At 59.0% G+C, this 24333-nt stretch overlaps 2 protein-coding genes across 2 annotated transcripts; one reads left to right on the top strand and one right to left on the bottom strand.

The window, feature by feature from the left end:
• Positions 1–355: 355 nt before the first annotated feature.
• Positions 356–2849, top strand: SLC19A1 (solute carrier family 19 member 1; the record flags this gene model as incomplete). The annotated part of the gene is made up of 5 exons (XM_080632016.1): positions 356–580; positions 1181–1928; positions 2138–2330; positions 2415–2556; positions 2658–2849. The coding sequence occupies 5 exons, from the start codon at positions 356–358 to the stop codon at positions 2847–2849; spliced, it is 1500 nt and encodes a 499-aa protein (XP_080488142.1).
• Positions 2850–4162: 1313 nt separating this feature from the next.
• Positions 4163–21905, bottom strand: COL18A1 (collagen type XVIII alpha 1 chain; the record flags this gene model as incomplete). Its single annotated transcript, XM_080632071.1, has 42 exons — positions 4163–4376; positions 4461–4576; positions 4834–5031; positions 5112–5384; positions 6095–6130; positions 6282–6410; positions 6494–6567; positions 6648–6792; positions 6887–7009; positions 7082–7125; positions 7209–7271; positions 7386–7428; positions 7609–7680; positions 7852–7926; positions 8151–8204; positions 8292–8327; positions 8419–8493; positions 8607–8669; positions 8781–8807; positions 8966–8995; positions 9073–9162; positions 9234–9269; positions 9600–9662; positions 9787–9831; positions 9935–9961; positions 10051–10122; positions 10210–10350; positions 11046–11090; positions 11254–11307; positions 11445–11594; positions 11675–11728; positions 11848–11934; positions 12018–12080; positions 12159–12185; positions 12281–12451; positions 12531–12557; positions 12639–12745; positions 12851–12968; positions 13124–13183; positions 13263–13346; positions 16153–16697; positions 20255–21905. The coding sequence occupies 42 exons, from the start codon at positions 21903–21905 to the stop codon at positions 4163–4165; spliced, it is 5607 nt and encodes a 1868-aa protein (XP_080488197.1).
• Between the last annotated feature and the right edge of the window lie 2428 nt (positions 21906–24333).

A 24333-nucleotide genomic window follows, 5' to 3' on the forward strand; every position in this document is an offset into this window, starting at 1 on the left:
GCAACTCTGCTTCAGAGAGGGGGTAAACCCCAACTCACTGAGCCCTAAAAGGGAGGAGAAGATGATGGGAGCCGAGGAAGCAAACCCAGGTGCTTCATGCATCCAGGCTCTTTGAGAGGAGATGCCCAAATGCTGCCTGAAACGGGCCCCCCCCCTCTTTCTTGGACAGCGAGCCTGCTTTTCCTCTTGCAAGAACATCTCCTGGGGAGAAGGTAGTGCTGTTTATTTGCCTTGTGATTATAGAGGAATTTGAGCCCGTGCCAAAGGCTGCTTTCTCCGCAGGAGCTGCAGCGACGTGGCTTTCGATGCATCGGAGCGCGCCTGCGACGGGCTGCCCACAAAGCCCATCTAGCTGATGGTCGCCGGGATAATGCCGCTGTCCTGCTGCAGAGCCGGTGGAGCCATGCCCAAAAAGGATGAGGATGCCAAAAAGCCGGCATCGGAGGCGGCGCCGGACCGGCATTGGAAGCTACAAGTCTTCTACCTCTGCTTCTATGGCTTCATGACGCAGATCCGGCCTGGGGAGAGCTTCATCACCCCTTATCTCTTGGGGCCTGATAAGAACTTCACACAGGCAGAGGTGAGCCACAAATAGCCTGTTCCCCTCTGGTGTCCCCCTTTTCACCACCTTGGGGGTGGCCAGAGCATCCTCCTGTGGTCCTGGGGTGCAGAGGGGTGCCACATTCCAGGGAATGGGGCATGTGGTGGGGTATGGAGGTGAGAGAAGGTGGTGTGGTATGGGTCTGGCTGGCAGCATGTCCCTGTGCCACCACGCTGCAAGGGAGCCCTGCCCCCTAAGTCCCAAGCTCAACTTTCCCCAGTATTGAAAGCCTTGTCCCCAGGCTCGCAACCAGTTGTGGGGGGTGATGCCAAAACCCTGTCCCACTAAGGGTGCACATTTGAGGACAGAGAGCTGAGCACTGCCGAGCCGCTGGCAATGATGGGGTTAGATGAGCCCCATGCTGTTGTCCCCTGACCAGGGGATGCTGGCTCCTGTCCCAGCAGGCTGCTGTGTCCGTGGGAACTCCACGTTCCCAGCACGGAAGGGAGCTGAGTCTCAGCCGTGTACCCAGCTGAGAGCTCCATGAGCCACATTCCTTACAGAGGAGGGGGGTCAGCGGCTTGTTCCTATGGGCTGGGGATGTCATGGCCATGCTCATCCCCTCCTTGCATGTTGCAGGTGACCAACGTGATCACACCGGTGCTGAGCTATTCCTACATGGCCGTGCTGGTACCCATCTTCCTACTGACGGACTACTTGCGCTACAAGCCGGTGCTGGTGCTGCAGAGCCTGAGCCACATCTCCATCTGGCTGCTGCTGGTGTTGGGTACCTCTGTCCTGGCCATGCAGCTGATGGAGTTCTTCTATGGCATCACCATGGCCGCCCGCATCGCCTACTCCTCCTACATCTTCTCCCTCGTCTCTCCATCCCGCTACCAGCGTATGGCCAGCTATTCCCGCTCCGCTGTCCTCCTGGGTGTCTTCACCAGCTCGGTGCTGGGCCAGCTCTGCATCAGCTTGGGTGATGTCTCCTTCCTCACCCTCAACTATGTCTCCTTGGGCTTCGTCAGCTTCGGCCTCATCCTCACCCTCTTCCTCAAGCGGCCCCAGCGCAGCCTCTTCTTCAATCGTCCTGATGGAGCCGTGGATGGGGCTGCACCCACTGAGATGGACAAGATGGCAGGGGGGGACGGTGGCAGGGGGCCAAAGGGATGGAGGAACATGGCACTGTGCCGGATGCTGCGGGAGGTGGGAGCGTTGGCCACGCAACCCCAGCTTCGGCTCTGGTCCTTGTGGTGGGTCTTCAACTCGGCTGGTTACTACCTGATGCTGTACTACGTGCAGATCCTCTGGAATGAGATCTACCCGGCCATGGAGAACCGCCGTGTGTACAACGGAGGCGTGGATGCTGCATCCACGCTGCTGGGTAATGCTTGCGTTGCTGGGGACAGTGTGGGATGTGTGGGAATGCTGGGGGGAACTCCACGGTTCTGCTGCGTCCCTGGGAATGGCAGGTCTTCATGGCCGTTTTGGGGTGTTTTAATAGAGGTAATAGGATGAGCATCATTAGGCTGGGGGATGCAAGGTGGTCCCATGCTGCTGAGGTGTTTACAGCATCCTTCATCCTCTCTCCAGGGGCTGTTGCCGCCTTCGCTGCTGGCTACTTGAAGATCCGCTGGACGCTGTGGTCGGAGCTGGTGATCGGGATGGTAACGGCTTTCCAGGCGGGATTACTGCTGCTCATGAACACCACCAGCAACATCTGGCTGTGCTACGCTGCCTACGTCCTCTTCCGCGGCTCCTACCAGTTCCTAGTGCCCATTGCCATGTGCGTGGTACCCATGGAGACCCACTTCCACCCCAGCAATGGGGCTGGTAGCAGGGGTTCACTGGTGCTCCATCTCTTCCCCAGTTTCCAGATTGCTACGTCCCTCTCCAAGGAGCTCTGCGCGCTCATCTTCGGGGTCAACACCTTCTTCGCCACGGTGCTGAAGACCATCATCACCATCATTGTGGCTGACAAGAGGGGCTTGGGCTTGTTCGTGCATCCCCAGGTAGGGATCGGGGGGCATCTAGGATGGAGGTGGTTCCTTAATGGTGTGGGATGAAGGTGAGGGCTGCAAGCGTGGTCCTCTCCCCCCTTCCTCTCTTGCAGTTCTATGTGTATTTCGGCTACTTCACGCTGCTGGCGGTGACCTACCTGCTGGCGGCTGTTGGTGTGGCCATCCGGTACAGCCGCCACAAGCAGCCAGGAGAGCTGGCGTTGGCCGAGGTACCATGCCAGGTCCCCGCAGAGGTGCCACCAGCACAGGAGCAGAGGCTGGATGCTGGTGCTGTGCGAGCTTGAGCGCCGGCACCGCGACCACCGTGGTTGGGTCTTGGCTCCGTGAGCATCACCATGCGCGTAGACTGATGTCCCACCGTTGATCCGTGGTGGACACAACCCCTCGGGACCTCTTTTTGGAAGGGCTGTGGTCCCCCCCTGGCCACAAACATAAGAACAGGGGCAGGATGCCCGTGGCTGCCATCACTTGTGACCACACAGGGCTGTATGGATGGGGTGCAGTGGTTCTCCTGGCCATCACCTCCCCATCATCGTGCAGAGCCAGCCTACGAGAGGATAACGTTTCTTTATTCAGTGCCTTTAGAAAATGGTTTATAGGACACAACTGACACAAAACCAAACCAATCCACAGGCTTTAAATTGCATTAATGACACAAAATACAGTAGACTGTAAGAAACAGAGGCCGTGTGAACTCAGCACACAGCTTTTATGGTAAGAAGTCCCATACAATAACAAAAAAAAGCTAGTTACAAATGGATCTCGTTGTCTTTCTTTTTGTTCTTTAGCACCTTAGGTTTGCCCACCCCCCTTTCAAAGCAGCTTTGCTGCACCTCGGCCCTTAAGCGTGCAGCAAAGCTGGAGTGGAGAAGGGGAGGGCGATGGCGGTGCCTGCCCTCAGCACCACACGTGCATGTAAACACATGCTAAGGGCACACCTGGCCCCACATCGGGGCCACCCCATTGCCCCAGTCCCCCCTGTGCTGGTGTGGGGTGCGTGGAGGGGATGGTCCCTCCCCTGCAGCTGCTGGCTGGGAGGTGGAGGTAAGGATGATGATGATGATGGGGGACTGGGTGGGATGGTCCTTGCCTTGGTAGGATGGAGACCATCTATGGGGAGCCCTGGCACTGCCATGGGACGGTCCCTTGCTTGGGTGGGATGCTGGGGTTTTGGCTGGAGAAGACTCCATGGCCTCAGCATCAGGGATGGGCGAAGAAGAACCCTTCTTCTTCTTGGGTCCAAGCTCCTGGTGAAGACAGTGTGGGGCTGCGGGAACGGTCAGAGAACCCCTGTAGGCTTCCCAGGAGGACACACCACATCCCCCTGGAAAGAGCATCTGAGCAGGCTGGGGGACACAAGCTGAAGTGGTTAAATATTAGGAGTTAGAAGTGGAGCCAGAGGAGGAAGAAGGCAACCTGACCACCTGCAAACCCCTGCCAACCGAGGGTGATGATGATGATGATGATGATATTCTTTGGTCTGTGGGAGAAGCAAACCCTGCAGGGCAAGGGCATGTGGGGCCTGAGGACCACAGGGGTGCCGGGCTGGCCTAACCTTCCCTGGGGAGATGCGGGGTACCCAGGGGCCAGGAGGGTATCACTTTTTGGCAGCGGTCATGAAGCTGTTCTCGATGCAGAGCACGATGAAGGTGTGTTGGCAGCTGCTGGCCTCCTGCTCCAGCAGCTTCCCGGAGCCCAGGGAGGAAGCCTGCCCAGTGGCTGTGTTCTCCTCTGTCCTCCATGTCTCACAGTAGCTCTCGGGCAAGCGCCGGCCCTTGGCATCTGAGCCATGCCAGACGCTCTTCTGGGGCCTGCAAAGGAGGAAGGTGGGGAGCTGCTGCTGCCCCTCACAGTCCAGACCCCATCTCCCTTCTTTTCCCCCATCCGGCACTCACCATCCTGCATCCCTCAGGACATCCCGGCCGTCGAAGGAGAGGATGCGGGAACCGGCTCGCAGCGGAGCCCCGCTGCCCGTGAAAAGGGCTTCCCAGTTAGTGAAGAGCACTTCATCCTGGTAGGGGGATGGAGAAGGAAGGGAGAAGGGGCCTCATAGGAGCATCATAGGAGCTCCGCACAATCTTCATAGAATCCCAGCCTGGTTTGAGTTGGCAGGGACCTTAAAGCCCATCCAGCTCCAACCCCGTGCCATGAGCAGGGACACCTTCCACTAGAGCACTTCCCACCCATCCTGGATGCTCACTGCCACGCAGATGGATGGGGGCTCTCACAGGGGGTATTGTTGGGAAGGGGACGGGAGCACGCACGTACCCGGAGGTTGACGATGGGCACGGTGGCACGGTCAGCCCTGCGCACGATGCTGTAGAGGTCCTGCAGGCGGGAGGACAGGAAGGCGCGGAAGGTGCCGGCCAGCCCGACCTGCCGGGCTTGTTGGAAGCACTGGAAGTCAGCCCCCCGGATGCCACGCATGCCACCGCTCAGCGGCGTGTTGAGGGCCACCAGGTGAAGCTGCCAAGAGGGGACAACATTGAGGGACACGGCTTCATCAACCAAGAGCGTCGCATCGCCTCCCCTCCGCCAGCACTCACAGCAGGCTGGAAGTCCTGGTGCACATGGGCAGCCACCGGGGCCGGATCCGGGCGGCGATGGATGTAGTAGCTGTTGAGGAGCTCGTGCTGGTGATGGAGCAGGGGCTGCTCGGGCAGGCGGTGCTGGTTGGCCACCACCTCGTCCCCGCGCCAGGGTCGGGCGGTAGGAGGGGGACTGTGATTGCGGAGGGGATGCAGGGGACCATGGGGCTGCAGAGCGGGCTGAGGGCCGCTGTAGTGGATGCTGGGCAGCTTGTCGTACACCTCGTTGTCCTGGGGAGGGAGGGGAGATGGGGTGAGGGTGGTGATGCTCTCGGTGGGGGTGAGGGTAGAGAGGCAGGTGGAGGTGGAGATGGTTGGAGATGGATGGAGATGGTTGGAGATGGGGATGACTGGAGATGGAAATGGGAATGACATGGGTATGGCTGGAGCTGGGGATGGAGATGGTTGAAGATGGAGATGGTTGGAGATGGATGGAGATGGATGGAGATGGATGGAGATGGATGGAGATGGGGATGATTGGAGATGGAAATGGGAATGACATGGGTATGGCTGGAGCTGGAGCTGGAGATGGTTGAAGATGGAGATGGTTGGAGATGGATGGAGATGGTTGGAGATGGTTGGAGATAGGGATGACTGGAGATGGAAATGGGAATGACATGGGTATGGCTGGAGCTGGGGATGGAGATGGTTGGAGATGGAGATGGTTGGGAATGATTGGAGATGGAGATGGGAATGGCATGGGGATATTTGGAGGTAGAGATGAAGATGGAGATGGGAACGGCATGGGGATGGTTGGGGGTGAGGATAGAGATGCAGGATGGAAGTGGAGATGTTGGAGAGGGAAATGGGAATGGCATGGGAATGGTTCAAGCTGAGGATGGCAACAGTTGCAGATGGGGCTGGAGATGGTTGTAAATAGAGACGGTCAGGGATGGGATGAGGATGGGGATGAAAGATGCAGCTGGGAGACAAGCACTCACCAGAGCCGAACTGGGCATCACGGTATGCTCCTCCAGCTGCAAGGCAGAAGCACATCAGATCCCCGCTGCCCACCTTCCTTCCTGACCCCCCCCCATAAAACCTCCCAAACCTCCCCCATGGAGCCCCCCAAACCCGCCTGCAGCGCCCTGTGCCGGTGCCACCCCAATGGGTCCCATCCCAGCTCACCAGGACACGGCGGATGCCACCACGCAGGCGCACGTAGAGCTCCTGCCGGTCACTGAGGAAGATGAGGCTGCCCTCGGGCAGGTCCTGCGCGGTGCTCAGCATCGCCTGGTACGTTGGCAGGGTGCGAAGCTGTGGGCACAGAGCACGGTGGTGGTGGTGGGGATCAGAGCAGATGGATGGCAACCATCTCCCTGCCCAGAGCTCCGCCTCACCCCCAAGGACATCCCGCTACTGCCCGGTGGTCCAGGGGGTCCCGGTGGTCCAGGGGGTCCAGGGATGCTGATAGCTGGTGGGGAAAGAAGGGGAAGATAGGGAAAGCTGCAGCATGGGGAGGGATGCTGGGCGTGCAATGGGGAAGGTACTCACCTTGTCTATGGGGACCAGGGAAGGAGGGGGGACCAGGGGGACCGGGAGGGCCAGGAGGGCCCTGCCGCCCCTCATAGCCGATTCCCGGGGGGCCCTGCGGTCCAGGAGGCCCTGGCAGGCCAACGATGCTGTCCCCTTTGGGACCCTAGGCAGTGCGAGAGAGCATCCCTGGAGCAAAGCACCCAGGAGTGCCTCTGCCCCCCCATGCCCTCCTCATCCCTGCACCATGGGGTACTCACCGGCAGCCCGGGGTAGCCCTGGGGCCCTGGGGGTCCTGGCATCCCGGAGAGGCTGGAGCTGTAGATGGGGGTGCTGCCTGGCTCACCCTTCTCACCCTTGGGACCTGCATCCCCCTTGTCACCCTGCAGGAAGGCACAGCCTTAGGGTGGGCATTTGGGATGCAGCCGGTACCCATAGGTGGGTAAAGGGCTTACCCGCAGGTTGGCACCGAAGTGACTTGGGTCATAGGGGAAGTGGCCTGTGAAGAAGGGAGAAGGAGAGGAGAGGATGGGCATGAGCCACCCCCTGCCCACCTCTGCCTTATGGGGACTGATCACCTACCTGGGGGTCCCGGGCGTCCGGTATCACCCTTCTCTCCCTTTTGTCCTGGGAACTGATGGAAACCTGCATGGAGTAGCAGAGATCTCATCCCATCATTCCATCTCTAATGGAGGTACGACCCATTCCTAATGGAGGTACCACCCTGCTGGGGGTTCCAGGAGAGAGACAGCTCCTTACCAGGGAAGGCTGGCAGCAGGGGATGCCCGGAGTCACTGAAGGCCTGTGGGAACGCAAAGGAAGGGGCTGCAGCATCCTCAGTGTGATCCTGATCCAGCCCCACACCCTGGATGCCACTGGAGCATCCTCCATCCCCTCCAGCAAGGCAAGGGGCACTGGGGGGGAGAACCTGGTGACCACCCCTCAGCATCCCCCCCATCACCATGCCCATGTTGTTACTCACATTGCTGCTGTCATACACTATGCTGCCAGGGGGCCCGGGGGGCCCTGGGGGTCCTGGGGGTCCTGGGGGACCCTGGTGGGGAGAGAAGCTGTGTCAGGGTCCTGCAAGATGGGCTGTCCCCATAGAGGGAAACCAAAGTCCATCGAGGGGCAATCAGTCCCTGAGGAAGGGAGGCACTGGATTGGGGTCCATACGGAGGCCCCCAGTGTGTGTACTGGGGGGGGGGGGCTCAGTGATGCTCACCCTCAGGCTCATCATGCCACTGACATCTGCGGGGTCCCCCTTCTCACCCTTCAGCCCATTCATGCCAGGACGTCCCTGTTGGATGAGCAGCACAATGATGAGCATCATCCCCCTCCCAGTGTCACTTGCAGCACTTTGGCATCACCTCCAGCACCCCGGCATCACCTCCAGCACCCCGGCATCACCCTGACCCTCAGCGACACGGCAGAGATTGGGATGCAGGATGTGCAAATGGGATGGGGGGACACGGTGGAGGAGGCGATGGCCGAGGGGACAAACAAACCGGGAGCAGGTCTTACGGGTCTGCCCGGGAAGCCGATCTCTCCCTTCATCCCTGCTCGTCCCTGGGGACCCTGGAAGGGGAGAGGAGATGAGGATGCTCAGAGCAGGGACACCCCCATGGGATACGAGGAGGATGGGGATGGCTGATGGTGACTTACGGAGGGTCCTACTGGTCCTTGTAGCCCTGGCTCCCCCTGCGGAGAGCAGAGTGGGAAAGGGCATCACCACTGGGCCCTCCTGCCACCCATCCCATGGGATGTGCCCCCATTCCTGCAGCGCACCCACCTTTTCTCCTTTCACCTTTGCAGTGACCACGGTCCCGTCGGGGCTGATGATGACACCAGGCTCCCCCTTCTCCCCCTGTAAGAAAGGTGCGAGGGGAGATGCAGGGATGAGGGTCTCCCCTCCCATAGCATCATCACCAGCACCCAGGCAGGATGGGGGACCCCACAGAGGTGACCTGGAGCAGTTACCTTCAACCCTGGAATGCCCTGGGGACCAGATGCACCCCTGTCTCCTTTCGGTCCCACTGGTCCCTGCAGTGAGGAGCACAGAGCCTGTATCAGTCCCAACCCACCAAACTCCCTCGAAAGCATCGCCAAAGCTTGCTTTCAACCCTGTGGTCCCCAACCCTGCCAGGGACTCACCGGGTAGCCAGCATGACCTGGTCTGCCCTGCGGAGAGAAGCAGAGATGCTTAAGAGCAAACCCCTCTTCCCCTTTGGGTTGGACTAGATGGGCTTGGAAGGTCCCTTCCAACCCAAGCTGTTCAATGATTCCCAAAGGAAGCAGTGCCCTCCTCCAATGGGAATGGGTGGCAGGAAGGCACCTACCTCTGGACCAGGAAAAGCCATCAAAGACTTCTGGAAAGGAAGACAAGATGAGGTTTTTCACCCTGTGGTGTCCCTCAGTCTGTCCCCCCCCAGGAGCCCTCACTTACATCTTCACTTGAGACACCAATGACCTGCCCAGGGGGACCAGGGGGGCCGGGGGGACCAGGCAGCCCCACACCATCTTGGCCACGCTCACCCTAGAGAAGACACAAGCCATCAGTGCCCATGCCACCAAGTGCTTGTCCCCAGTGTCCCCAGTGTCACCCACCTTCTCGCCAGGGCTGCCTCTGTCACCTTTGGGTCCCTGTAAGGAGAAGCAGGCAGGGGTGAGCTTCTCACTTAGCACCTCACAAGTGGAGACCCCCCTACTCCTGCCTGCACCATCACCATCACAATCACCACCACCTCTGCCTGCAAGGACCAGGTTGGGATGCTCCTGCATGGAGATGGTGGTGGGCAGGGTGACAAGATGATAGGGACAGGATCCTAAGCACATGGTGAGTCTGGTCTTAGAGCAGGGGAACAGCTAAAGGCATTGATGGGATTGGATTTTGGCTGCTGGGGATGGAGCCGCTGCAAGTGAGAAAGGATGGAGTGAGGGGGCTGATGGAAAGGGGGTGCTGATGCTCCCTACCTGTGGTCCAGGGAAGCCCTCCAGGCCAGGGCGGCCATCCACACCAGGAACACCAGCATCTCCCTGCAAGGAGATGCAGGAAAGGGTGAGATGCAGGATGGAGCATCCTCCCAGCTGGGATGCTGCCCGGTGTCCTGCAAACCCAAGTGCTCGCTCACAGCTCATCCCAATCTCCTGGCACTCCTACCTTTGGTCCCGGCAAACCAGGCTGCCCGGGGCTGCCAACCTCCCCCTGCAAGGAAAGAGGTGTCAAAGCAGGAGCATCCCCACAGCCTGCCCATGGGCATCCTGCAAGGATGGAGCTGGGTGAAGAAGGTGTTTGAGGAGCTCCTCACCTTCACCCCTGGCAGTCCTGGCACCCCCTGCAAGCAACAAGAAGGGGACCATAAGGACTGGGTGGTGGCAAGGGACATGATGCTCCAGGGAGGAGAGGAGGGAAGCACAGAGCTACCTGTGGTCCTTCGGGTCCACGTGGTCCAGGGGAGCCACTGGCAAACAGCAGCCCCGAGCCCTCCATGTCACCCTAGGTTGGAGGGGAAGAAGGGATTGAGCCGTGTCCATCCCTCCCAGCTTCATTCCATCGCCCCTCATCACTGGGGTCATCACTTACAAATCCAGCCTCGTAGCCTGGCCCTGGTGGTCCTGGGGGGCCAGGGAGTCCTGGTGGTCCACGGGGTCCCATGGGCCCGGGAAGACCAGCTAAGCCTGGCTCTCCTGGGGTTCCTGCTGGTCCCACTTCTCCCTTGCTGCCCTGCAAAGGGGATAAGGAAAGCAAGGTGAGAACATCCCGTATGGGGACAGGCTGAGAACACTGGGGCTGTTCAGCCTGGAGAAGAGAAGCTGCGTGGAGACCTCAGAGCAGCTTCCAGTGTCTGAAGGGGGCTACAAGGATGCTGGAGAGGGACTCTTCATCAGGGACTGTAGTGACAGGACAAGGGGTGATGGGTTCAGACTGAAACAGGGGAAGCAGCGCATCCCCTGCCACATCCCCACACCCCCTTTGGGACAGGACACGGATGCTCCCTGTCTGTAGAGGGGCTTTGTGGGAAGGGGCATTGCTCAGCATGGACATCCTTCTCGGCAGGTGGCTCCAGCTCCCCATGCAATACTCATGGTGGCCACAAGAGGCTCGTCTACACTCGGGAATGCGGTATCATTGAACCCCAGCATGGTTTGGGTTGGAAGGGACCTTAGAGCTCATCCAGTTCCAATGCCCTGCCACGGGCAGGGACACCTTCCACTGGAGCAGCTTGCTCCAAGCCCCTGTGTCCAACCTGGCCTTGAACACTGCCAGGGATGGGGCAGCCACAGCTCCTCTGGGCAGTGCTATGGGAAGAACCCGGACGCCAGCATCCCTCTCCCCATTCCGGTGCAAGGTGACCTCCCCAAGCACCACCTCTGCCTGCAGCCTGCACATGGAACCCCCCTAAGAAACCGCCCCAGTACCTTGGGTCCTGGTGCACCGGGGAGGCCGAGGTCACCCACGTCGCCCTGGGGAGGAGGAGGAGGAAGAAGAGGGTGTGAAGAAGATGCTGCTCAGCTCCAGGCAGGAGCAGGTTGGTGCTTCCCAACTTGGGGATGGAGGGAGCTGGGACCAGGGGTGTCCGGGAGCCCTGATGTGCTCCCAAGCGGATATGGGGTAGGGGACACTCACCCGCTCTCCTTTGGGCCCTGGCTGCCCGGCTGCCCCATCTCTTCCAGGAGGACCCTACAAGACACCCAGGAGCTGGCTCCAATGCAGCAGAACCCCATGGGGCTGGTGGGCATCACTGCAGGGCACAGTTATAGCCCCATTGCTATGGGGTGTCCATGGGATGGGTCCCTTTGGCCACCCCTTACACCTACCGCTGGTCCTGGGGGCCCGGGGATCCCATCCCTGCCTGGCAATCCCGGAGGTCCCGGCAGGTCCGTGTGGTTCATCCCAAACCGCCCCGGCTCCCCTGGCAAACCGGGAACGCCGGGTGGCCCCGGGGGACCGGGCGGCCCTCGTGGTCCCTGGAAGAGAAGGAGGGAACAAGGGCTGAGCGCATCCCGGCATTCCCGGCCGGTGGGACAAGCACTCATCCAACACTCACCCGCAGGCTCTCCAGGTCACCTCCGAAGCCAGAGCCCTCCATGTCAATGAAGGTCTTGGGGAGAAGCACAAAGGTGATGTCAGGCATCACCAGCCAGGGTTAGGGTACCCATCAGCTGCATCCCATGGCACCGGGGCTTGATGCTTCCCCATCCTTATCCCATGGGCACCTACCAGCTTGTCATGCCTGGAGGAGGGTCCTGGTGGTCCCGGGGGCCCGGGTGGTCCAGGGGGTCCCCTCGGCCCCACGCCTGGCTCACCCTGGCACAGAGGAGAGGGCATGGTTTGCAAGCACATCCAAGAGGAAGGGGGGACGGAGTCATGTCGTGAGCACCAGCACTCACCTTCTCCCCCTTCACACCAGGCTCCCCCGGCGTCCCGGGGAAGCCCTGCGGCCCCATATCACCCTGTAAAGATGGGGGGTGTCAGTGTGTGGCAAGGCAAAAGTGGGGCCAGCCCCCATCACCTTGTCACCACACACTTACTGGTTTGCCGTCCTCGCCAGGATCCCCCTAGGGATGGCAGAGAGGGGAGAGGTTGGTGTGCGGGCAGATAGGGAAGCGAGGAAGGGAACAGGGGATGTTTGAGGTGTAAGGAGTTGACTCACAGGCTCTCCATCCCTGCCAGGGGCTCCATCCTTCCCTGGTGGTCCTGGGGGACCAGTGACCTGCTCCACCACCAAGCTGTCGGCGTGCCGGGATAGAGTCCCAGGGGGACCAGGGTTCCCTGGTTCCCCTTTCTGGCCCTTGGAGCCAGGGTAGCCAAAGCCAGCGCTGCCCTGGGAAGGGAAATGGGGATGGATGGCACATCCCCAGGGATGTGCACGGCTTCACCCCGGCTCCTGCAGTGATGCTCACCTTAACACCCAGCTCTCCTTTCTCCCCCTGCGGGACAGCAACAAAGAGATGCAGGTATCAAATGCAGACACATCACCAGCATCCTCCATCCTCCAGCATCTCACCCACCTTTTCGCCCTTCACGCTGCCCGGCCCCACAATGCTGCTGGTTCCCACATCCCCTTTAAGGCCATGTTCGCCCCCCTTCTTCCCCTTGTCACCTCTGGAGCCAGTGCCTGTGGGAAAGGGAAAAGGGACATGGTTGTGCTTGGGGATGGCAACCCCATCACGTCCCTGCTGGCGTGGCCCATGGGGGGAAAGGGAAAGCTGCTTGGCATTACCTCCCCTGGAGAGCGTCTCCTCTGCTCTGGTCCTCTCGGCTTGCTGCAGGGAGCCCCCACTGCCCCCCACAACAGGGGGAGAGGTGACGGGGATGGCATCCATCAGCCCTGGGACACCCTGTGCCAACAAGGGGACACTGCGGTGCCATTCACCTCCTGGTGCCCTCCCAAAAGGGACGGGTACCGAGACCCCATTAAGCATCCCAAGACTTCATGTCCCTAAAGCCTTGGGGTCCTGCCCATTGAGCACAGCACCCATAGGCACCAACTCACCCCAACCTTCCCCAAGGGTTGGTGTCCACCTTCTGCCCCACTGCCAAAGTCACCGGATACCTGCAGGAGAAGGGGTGAGCCGGGAGCAGGGGGCAGTGGCCCCCCAAAGCCTGCCCTGAGATGAGCTGCAAGCACGCACCTCTTCAGCATCATCCTCTTCCTCCTCGCACTGGCGCTCGGCGGCCCGTGGGTCCCCATGTAGCTTCAGATCAGCAATGACCCCCTGGAAGGAAACCATGCCAAGGGCGTTCTGCACAGTGCAGAGTGCTCTACATCCAGCATCCATTCAGCACAGAGAGCTTCCAACCATGTAGCCCCCGTTCCCAGCACCACCGGCATGGCTTGGTAAAGCCGTGTGCCAGCTCCAGCACTGGAGCAGCCAGGATCCATGTTTTTACAGGAATCTTTCTGGCCGTGCTCCTTGTTTCTCCTCTTCGGAGGGCTCCCCAGCTGCAGACATCCTCTCTGCTCCAAGCAAGGCCTGCTGGCAGCTCCAGTTTCGTATTTCTTAGGCTGAGCTGCACTTCATTACCACTGATTGGGGTTTTGGAAGCACTGTGTGCATCCAAGCCGCTTGTTTATACACGGAACTGCCACAAATCCCTTCCTAAGGATGCTGCCCTCAGACAAACACCCATAGAATCATGGAATGGTTTGGGTTGGAAGGGACCTTAAAGCTCATCCAGTTCCAACCCCCTGCCATGGCCAGGGACACCTTTCACTAGAGCAGGTTGCTCCAAGCCCCATCCAACCTGGCCTTGAACACTTAAAACCCCCATAATCTCTGTATTTGCATAGGGCACCCTGTGCCAGCTCCTCACCACCCTCACAGGGAAGAACTTCTTCCTTACATCCAACCTGAACTTCCCCTGTTTCACTTCAAACCCACCACCCCTCATCCTATGGCTGAGCTGAGGGCAGCATCCCCATCTCAGCTGGGATCTGGGTACCAGCCTGAACCCCATGGCTCCCACAGCGCGCAATGTCAGAGCCCAGCCCATGTCCTCGCTGCTGGGGTGGGACACGAGGATGCTGCCAGGACAGGATGTTGCCCATCCATCCCTCTGATCCCAGCAGGGGACCACCCTGGGAAGCAAGCTTGGAGAGGGCAGATAGCTGCTGCTCGCTGTCTCTTCTCTGTCTGAGACACCTACAATAACATTTGGGCTCATTTGAAGGCAAAGCCCATCACATCTGGGAGGGAGAGCTGCTCTCAGGAAGCACCACGGGGTTAAGAAAACAAGAATCAGGGGCAGCTGCAGTTCAGCCAGGCTGGCTGTGACATTATAATGTGAACATCTTGCAAATCTATTACATGATAGATAAACACCTATCATATATTATAGATATATTATGGCCATATTATGTTTCTATGTGTCTGTATATGTATATACATATATATGTGTATATATATATATATATAACCCTCCCACCAGCAAATGCCCCTCAGCCAGATTGTGACCTCCTTCAGCTGCTTGCCCTGGTGACAGCAGCTCTATTCCACCCCTCTGCTCCCCAGTGAGCATCAGCAGCAAGCCCAAGCTTTGACAAATGCAACACCCCAGCCTGGCCTTCCTGGTCCTGGCGCTTACCAGAGGCACTGGAAATCAGCCTGACCCAAAGCATCCCCATGAGGATGGTTCCAAAGACACTTTGAAGCCTTTTGCCCCAGTAAAGGAAGGGCATCACTGTAGGTGTTGTCCTGCATCCAGCTGCAAACAAACCCTCCTGCCAGATCCCATTTGCAGTAACTATTATGGAATCCCAGACTGGTTTGTGTTGGAAGGGACCGTAAAGCTCACCCAGTTCCAACCAGGGACACCTTCCACTAGAGCAGCTTGCTCCAAGCCGCATCCAAGCCTGGCTTCTGCAGGCTTTGTCCCCTCCAGGTTCTATGCCATTGGCACAAAGGCACATTGGGAAGAAGCACAGATGCCAGAGGAGCCCCTCTCCACCTGCCTGCAGCAGCTCCTCCTGTGGCTTGAGCAAAGGCCAGGTTTTAATCAGCCTGATGCCCCGTTAGTTCCACATAATGCGAGTCAGGGCGATGGGAACACCACGAGGCAGTCAGACGCCAATGGGATGTCCAAGATCACGCTCCCCTCTCTGGCTGCCAGCTTCCTTCCCTTGATGGCCAGCTATTCCCCATGGGAAAACTGGGGGTGGGCAGTGGGACTGCGATGTTGCAAGCCCGGGTGGATGTTTTCCTTCTGCTCTGAGTGGTTGCTTTGCTTTCCAAATGGTGCCAAACCATCTGGGCCGCTCCACAGCCATGACCCGGCCCTCCCAGCACGTTCAATTGCTCTTTAAGGGCAAAACGTTGCTCTTGAACCCCCAAGGGACCAACCTGATTTTCCAGTGCAAAATCAATCATTAACTGCTTCCCGGGGGAGATTTCTCTGCCCGAAGCCATTGAAGTGGTAGTTAGGATGCTGTTGAAGCTCAGCTTTTCCCTGGGAAAAGCATTGCCAGAGCCTCTGTTGCTGGGCAGACCCTGCTCATCATGGGAGAAACCTGGCAGTGCAACCCTGAACTCCCCTCTCCTCAATCACTGCAGGGGATTTCCATGCCTGCTGGGCATTTTTCCCATGCTTCCCATCAATCTTATCTAGAGCATAAGTCATGCTGCAATCACAGCTGAGCTATCGCCTTCTCTCTGTGCTCTCTCTGAAGCCTTCCTGCAGACATCACCCCACTAAAGATATGCTCCATCCAAGTGTTTTTGCCAGCTAGGAGATGCACTTCACCAGCTCCTCCACTGAAGCAGCTGGGTATTTATAGCAGTGGGGACATTCATAGAGGCACTGTATAGCGGCTGCTGTAGCACAGCCCCACCTCCTCCTGCTTTGCTTCTGGTTAAGACCCAAGACCAAAAAGCCACCTTTGAGCCCCATCTCCAACATCTCCTTCCCCAGGGACACACGCAGAGAGCTGCTGCTGGACAAAGAGGTTGGTTCAACGAGGATCACATCCCTCCATCCTCACCCGGACTTCATGGAGATGCTCCTTAGGATGCCCTGATGCCTTACCTGGTACTTATCCGGGTCAGCCCCTCCGGCTTGAGCCACAAAGAGCCCGGAGCCTTCTTCCAGCTCCATCTCATCCGGAGAGCGCTCAAAGCGGACCCTCTCGTGCTCCTCACAGTCCAGGTAGAGGATAACTTCATCCTCCTCCACGCCGATGGCAAAGCGTGTCCACTGGTTGAGCAAGGTGGGCACGGTGAAGTTGGCCGCTGCATACGAACGTGGGGAGCCTGGCTCCGTGTAGTAGAAGATGATGTGCTGCTTGCCCGCCCGCAGCTCCGACAGCTTGACACCCACATAGATGATGCTCTGCGACGTGTCCGTGACAGCAAAGAGCACTCCAGCCCTCGGGGTGGTGGGTTGGATGTGGAACAGGAGGGAGAAGTCCCGGTAGAAAGGGCTCGGAAGGTGGTACCGCGCCACTTGGCCCGTGTTGGCATTGGGGCCGAATACGTAGCCAGGGTTGTTGTCAGGGCCATTGATCTTGAGGATCTCATCTGGGGGGGGGTCTCCGATCAGCTCCAGGAGGCTAACCTCGGCCCTCAGGTTCTCTGCAAGATGAAGGGAAAGGGATGGTCACAACCGGCTCAATGGGGATGGTCAACCCCAGCAAGTTGCCTTGGAGGACACCACTGGCCATGCCTGCCCTGCAGGTTGGGCAAGGCAGCCATGCCCATCAAGCTGCACTGCTTGGATGTGACTCCCAAAATGCTGCCGGCCCTCAAACCACAGCTGGGAGAGCTCTGAGATCATAGAATCATGGAATGGTTTGGGTGGAAGGAACCTTAAAGCTCACCCAGTTCCAACCCCCTGCCACGGGCAGGGACCCCTTCCACTAGAGCAGCTTGCTCCAAGCCCCTGTGTCCAACCTGGCCTTGAACACTGCCAGGGATGGGGCAGCCACAGCTTCTCTGGGCACCCTGGGCCAGCGCCTCAGCACCCTCACAGGGAAGGACTTCTTCCTTAGATCCAATCTAAACTTCCCCTGTTTCAGTTTGAACCCATCACCCCTTGTCCTATCGCTGCAGTCCCTGATGAAGAGTCCCTCTCCAGCATCCTTGTAGCCCCCTTCAGACACTGGAAGCTGCTCTGAGGTCTCCCTGGTGCCTTCTCTTCTCCAGGCTGAACAGCCCCAATGTTCTCAGCCTGTCTCCATACGGGAGCTGCTCCAGCCCCTGAGCATCCTCGTGGTCCATAAGACCAAAGGGCTCTTGCCCATGGTGCAGGCAGTGGGAGGATCCTACCGGAGCACCAGGATGCTGAACAACCATTGAGCTGAGGAGGAAGCATCTTGCATCCATACTCGCTCTGGGGTCACGGTGAACCCTCAACATCATCCCACGACAAGCTCACAGAGTCACCCCAGCTGGGAATAAACCCGAGCTACACCCTGGGAACGGGGCTGGGGAGCCGGCGTTCCCCATCAGCTTCCCAGATGATCTCCATTTGGAGCTGGCCTCGGGAAGTTCTGCTCGGGACGGTCTCTTCCACCCGAACATCTGGCTGGGGTGAGTCTCCCATTGCTTTGGCAGCAGACACATCCTCATCGCCCACACACCGGGCGCCAGATTCCTCCTCTCCTATGTCAACCGCTGGGGCCGGTGCCAGCTCGATGGGAGTGAGCAAGCCGGGTCCTTTTTAACTCCCTATTTCCCAGGAGCGAGGAAATTCAACCAGCCTGGCTCTGAAACACCGGGAATTCCAGCCGCATCCCAAGGCAGGAGCAGGGGGTGAGGCAGCTGAATGTCCCCAACTCCATCGCTGGTGTTTGACGTGAGCAATGGGGGGTATCAGAGGAGTGCTGAACTCTGGAGGACCAGCCATGCTCAGGAGCCAGATATTGTCCTCCAGAGCCCTTTAAAAAGCTGAGGAGGGAATGGAAACCACCCCAAAAAGAACAACACAAAGAAATCAGCCCGGCCTTGCCCAGCCCAGAAGGAAAACACGTCTCTTGGGAGGAGATGGAAACCTGGGTGCCTCTTCCAAAGCCTGCGGGTACCTGCGCACATGGAGCATCCCCTCTGCCAAGCCCCAGTGCCAGTCCCAGGAGAGGGACCCAGGCAGCAGGGACATTAGAACTCTCCTGAGCCTGGTGCCCTCAATCTACCCTGTGCCCACCCGGCTCCCTCAAAGCCCCCAGTCCCTCCCAAGCTTGGTACCCCGAAACTGAGGAAACCTCCCTCCTGGTCTTGCACCAGTCCTGAACCCCATCTTGTTTGGCCTGCACCGGGATCAGGCTTCCCTATGGAGCATGGTCCAGCCTGCTTTGAGGCTCTGCATCCCAATCCCAGCATCCTTTCAAGCTCAGAGCCTATACCCAAAGTGATAGGGCAAGCGAGTGGACCCACAGCAAGCCCCAGCCTGGTACCCACCCTTGAGAGACCCCATGCTCAGGCATCCCACAAGCGCATCCCCACTGCCCCATCCCCAGCCACCCTACAAACACCAGGATGCAGGGATGGAGCTTATCCCAGTCTGGAGGAAGCCCAGTTCACAGCAGCTTTAAGGGAAGAGGAAACCAGAGCTTCCTCCCAGGGGGTCTGCAGAGGGGTAAGAGCCAGAGCTGCAGTTTCTGCAGCCACACAAGCCTTTGTCTGCCCCTGGGGCTGGGGATGGCAGGGCAAGGGGGACAGACAGATGGACACAACAGGCTGAAAGAGGCTTTTGTTAGCGATGCGCTTCGCATCCACACTGCCCTTGGCTGGGCTCTGGGATCCTCTCTCCTCTCCAAACTCATCCCCGAGCTCAGGGTGGGAGCTGGGTGCTGGCGCTTCCCAAGCAAACAGGGATGCACCTTGCCCCTGTGCAACCAACAAAGGTGGGGCTGTGACGGGGGGCAGATTAAGGGAGACCCCTGCAGAAGCCCAGTGCCTCTTCTCAACCCCAAAGCTTTCAGGCCATGCAAAAGGTACCCAAACATCGCACCCCCTCATCCCTATGGCGAAGTGGCAGCTCCCACCACAGAGCATGGAGAGCTGATGCTGCAGCAGTTTGAGGATGGGTGCCAGCATGTGGGGATGCCTCTGTCTGCAGTGGTATTGCCATGTGCTCCTGTTGGCCCTGGAAAAGCCCCAGGGATGCTCCCAGCTCCCAAGGCATCCCAGCTCTGCCGTGACCTTCCTGGCTGGGCAAAGCTGGGATGCAGGGGCCCTCAGGATCTCAAGTCACCCCATAGAGTGTATAGCAATTCCTATCCGAGCATCCCCACCATCCCACCACAGGCCCCCCAGGGTCAGCCATCGAACAGAGCTGCTTTGACACTGAGGGGACCATGACTGTGACCCTTGTCTGCCTGCCCCCCATTAAATCACCCCTCTGATGGCTCCTGGTTGGCAGCCTCAGGCCATCAGCCAACAGCATGGGGGGACCGAACACAGCCTCATTCATTGGCGGGGGGAGCAGTGAGCTCCATCCTTCCCTTCCTGCTTCCATCTCAAGCTGTGTTCTTGCTCTTACACCCCAATTGCATTGCTCCAAGCACCAGCGTTGTGTTCCCCCCAGCTCTCTTCCTTTCACCTCCTTGCTGTAGAGGCACATCTTGGCCCACGGCTGACATACAGAAGGGTCACAACCACCTCGCAACCAAGCTGGAGGGGAAGCAAACCTCTCCTTCCTGCCAAGCAAAGAGGGGGTCAAACATTAGCCATTGGGTAGATCATTAATCCAAGGCAAAGGGCTGCTCCAGGACAGGGGAGCATGAAGGCACCTTGAAGAGGGTCACCTTGAAGCCTCCTCACCACCATGGCTGGGTGGTCACCAGGATCCTGATCCTTCACCCTGCTCCCAGAACAGACAGGACACAGCAAAGCTGGTCCTCAACACCAGCATGATGCCATAAGGGGGAATCTCTTGTCCTAGCCCCCCTGGGATATTGCCTTTCAAAGCACCTCATGAGGGATGGGGGGAACAAAACAGCCCGAGGGGATGGTGATGCTCAGCCTTGTGGAGGGAGACAAAACCCATTGGCATTCCTCATTTGGAGAAGCGATACTGGACTCAGCAGCATCCCATGGGGACAAGGCAGAAGCATCCCCATGCACCCAAAAACCCGGAGAGAGTTTAGGAAGGGGAGATGCACAGACACCCAGCCATCACCCAGCCACATTACCTGCAGAAGCATTAATAAAGACACAAGAATACCCTCCATCCTCCGCAGGCAGAGCATCGCAAGGCAGAGGCAGGCGCCCGCCAGGCAAGTGCATCCAACACAGGTCTCTGACGGCCTCGCAGAAGCCCTGGCATGGCGGGGGGGTTATGGGGACCGAAGCACTGCACCCAGGGAGCAGGAGCAAGCAGAGGAACCACTCCAGGTAGCGATGGCACCGCGATTCAAGCAGCCCTTCCCACTCATGCAAAGCTGCCCGCACTTCCACCTCGGTGCCGTGGCGCAGGTAATTTGGCAACGTGAAGTGGCTGGTGCCCAGCACGCTGCAGAAGGGGAGCTGGGTTGGGATGGGCTGGCAGTGACCGGCTGGTGGCATCAGTCCTGGGAAGAAGGATGCGAGCCCCGTGCCGCTATTGGTGTAGAGTCGCGCAGTGGCTGTTAGGAGATCAAACTCAAGAGGACCCAAGGGATGAGCAAGAAGAGGAGGATCCACACCGTTATCTGCCCTCCCATTAGGCACAGCAGAGCTCCAGCTCCCATTCACACCAGCCAGTGCCAGCCCCAGGTGGTGAGCGCTGTGCCATGGGTTCAGGGATGCAGGTGATGCTCCATGGCGTGGTCGGGCTGGATGTGCCATAGGGTGCCCAGGCAGCACTGCCTGCGCATGGGTGCTGTCACCTGGGGAGGAAGGAAAAGGGGCACTACCTGGGTGGGCACCCGCTGGTCTCTGCAAGGACACCCATGTCCCTGGCACTGCAGGGGTCCTCGTCCCCAGGAGCTGCGGGTCCTCAGTGCTCCCCATATCCAAAAGATGTGGGTCCTTGGTGCTCCCCTTCCCAAACAGCTGTGGGTCCTCAGTGCTGCCCATCCCAAAGCGCTGCGGGTCCTCAGTGCTCCCCTTCCCAAACAGCTGTGGGCCCTCAGTGCTTCCCATCCCCAAGAGATGCAGGTCCTCAGTGCTGCCCATCCCAAAGAGCTGTGGGTCCTCAGTGCTCCCCTTCCCAAACAGCTGTGGGTCCTCAGTGCTGCCCATCCCAAAGCGCTGCGGGTCCTCAGTGCTCCCCATCCCAAAGCGCTGCGGGTCCTCAGTGCTGCCCATCCCAAAGCGCTGCGGGTCCTCAGTGCTGCCCATCCCAAAGCGCTGCTGGTCCTCAGTGCTCCCCATCCCAAAGCGCTGCGGGTCCTCAGTGCTCCCCTTCCCAAACAGCTGTGGGTCCTCGGTGCTCCCCATCCCCAGGAGCTGTGGGTCCTCGGTGCTCCCCATCCCCAGGTCCTCGGCGGAGCTGCTGGCCGCATCCTGCCCAGGTGTAGGTGACGTGCTGTGGGGAGGAGCGATGCTCGCCCTTGCCTGTGTGGTGCTCTCCACAAGCCCTGTGGCATTCCCAGTGTTTTCGGCTGCAGTCCCCTCACCACTGAGTGCTGCTGTGCCCGGCTCCCGGTGCTGTGGGGTGGTGCCATCCCGCTCCAGCTGCTCACCCCATATCCTCAGGGATGCGCTGGGAGTGGGAGCAGCCGTGGAGGCAAGCGGCTCCGGTGCTGCCGTTCCCTCACCGGGTGCTGCCGTGCTCCAAGTCCAGTCCAGGAGGTTCGTTTGGGAAGAGGAGGAGAAGCAGCAAGCCAGGAGGAGCAGAACCCCCAAGCAAAGTGGGGCCATTGGGAAGGGAAAACGATCCCTGTCGCTCCGGAGAGCGAAGGAAAAGGGGGCAGAGGCAGTTTTGCCCCAGCCGGGATCCCGGAACACTCACATTGCTGTCTCCTCGACCCTTCAAACCGGAGCGGAGCAGCGGGAGGAGTGGCCCTGCCAAACCCTCCTCTTCGGAATGCCGGCCTCCCGATACCCGGCACAGCCCCGTCTCCTGGCCGGGAACCCACCTGAGCCCCCCAAAACCTCTGTTTTGGGGCCCGGCCAGCCTTCATTCACACCCTGTTCCCTGCCCCAGCTCACGCCGCTGCCGCTGGGTTTTAACTCCTTCCCAACCAGAAGCATCCTAAATCCCATTTCTCCCGAGCCCCGTATGAGGGTCCCCATGGATACCCAGCTTCAGTGTGACACAACACGTCCCATCACTTTCACACCAGGGAAAGGTGATGAACTCAAAGCAAAACGAAACAAGGGGAAAAAGACCCCCATATCCCAACAAATATTCCCAAGTTTTCCACCAGCCGGAAACACAAGTCCCCAGAGTGGTTTCAAGTTCTTTCCTCAGCTTGGTTACAGGACCAGGACCCCCATGTGCTGCTGCAGGACGGTGAGGGGAGAACATGCAATATCCCCCCCCCCCTCCATGAGCATCATGAGCCAGCAATGTCTCAAAACCAGGAGGTGTGAGGGATAGCAGCCTCAAGTATTCATAGACCATAGAATCCCAGCCTGGTTTAGGCTGGAAGGGACCTTAAAGCTCATCCAGCTCCAACCAGGGACCCCTTCCACTGGAGCAGCTTGCTCCAAGCCCCTGTGTCCAACCTGGCCTTGAACACTGCCAGGGATGGGGCAGCCACAGCTTCTCTGGGCACCCTGGGCCAGCGCCTCAGCACCCTCACAGGGAAGAACTTGCTTATATCCAACCTGGATTTCCCCTGTTTCAGTTCAAACCCATCACCCCTTGCCCTATTCCTGAAGCCCAGGATGAAAATCTCCCCTGGGTGCTCCTCCCATGCCTCTAAACTTCAGTTGCTCTGATTTCCTCCTTAAGGATACCCCCTCAAACCCACTCATCCGGTCCATTTCCCCCCATCAGTGCTGCCCCATCACCCTGGGGAGCACGGAGTCCCCAGTGCCCTGCAGGGATGGAGCACACCCATGGACCACACACTGCTGTGACACTGGGCAAGTCCCCTCCATGGCTCAAAAAGCATCCCTGAGAAAGGTCATTGATCACAGAACCAACCAGGTTGGGAAAGCCCTTTAAGCTCATCCGGTCCAACCGTCCCCAGCACTGCCAAGGCCACCACTAACCCATGGCACTGAGGCCTCGTCCCCACAGTGTGTGAACCCTTGCAGGGACGGTGCCTGCAGCCCTGCCCTGGGCAGCCTGTTCCAATGCCTGAGCACCCTTTGGAGATGGATTCGTTCCTCATCAAGGTGACAACTTCATCTCTCTCTGCATGACCGGGACAGCCGCAGTCTGCAGTAACGTGGTCCCACCGTATGGAGTGGGAAGATGGAACTATCCCAATGCTCCTCCAGATGAGACCTATTCAGGAAAAGCACTGAAGCGAATGCCCAGATGTCTGCTTTGCTTCACACAACATTTCCCACCCTGCTTTTTTAAGCGAAACGGGTCAGTTTTCCCCTCAAAATAGGAGCTGGTGCAGCAAGGATGCTGTTGCCAACGGGCTCGCCCCGTGACTGATGCGGTTACAGGAGCCTGGTGCGGAACAGCCCACGACTAATCGAGTGTGGGACACGTTCATGTCTGTGTGTCAGAGTTTCCATGCAGCTCCCCCCCAACCCGCAGCTCATCTGATCCCATCAACCTGATGAAAGGAGCCAACCTGCCCCAGTGGTGGGACCTGTTGGGACAGGACCTTGTTGCTATCATGGAATCAACCAGGTTGGAAAAGCCCTTTAAGCTCATCCAGTCCAACCGTTCCCCAGCCCTGCCAAGGCCACCCCTAACCCATGGCACTGCAGGGACGGTGACTGCAGCCCTGCCCTGGGCAGCCTGTTCCAATGCCTGAGCACCCTTTGGGGCAGGAATTGGTCCTCAGCTCCATCTAAACCTGCCCTGGTGCAGCTTGAGGCCGGTTCCTCTTGTCCCATCCCTTGTTCCTTGGGAGCAGAGCCCAGCCCCTCCTGGCTCCATCCTCCTCTCAGGCACTTGTAGGGAGCGATCAGGTCCCCCCTGAGCCTTCTCTTCTCCAGACTGAACCCCCCAGGTCCCTTTTCCTGCTCCTCTGCATCCTTGGCACATCCAAGAGGGATACTGGTGACTGCTGCTCCTCTCCCACTGGTAGGGAAGACAGATGGGCAAGTTTGATGTTCCTGCATTGGGAATTGGGGTGTAAGTGGGAATGCTATCCAAGCTCCCCATATAGCTGCACAGCATCCCCCAGAGCCAGGACGGGAGCATCATGAGCTC

This window comes from Psittacula echo, assembly GCF_963264785.1.
Source record: "Psittacula echo genome assembly, chromosome: 20".
Classification (NCBI taxonomy): domain Eukaryota; kingdom Metazoa; phylum Chordata; class Aves; order Psittaciformes; family Psittacidae; genus Psittacula; species Psittacula echo.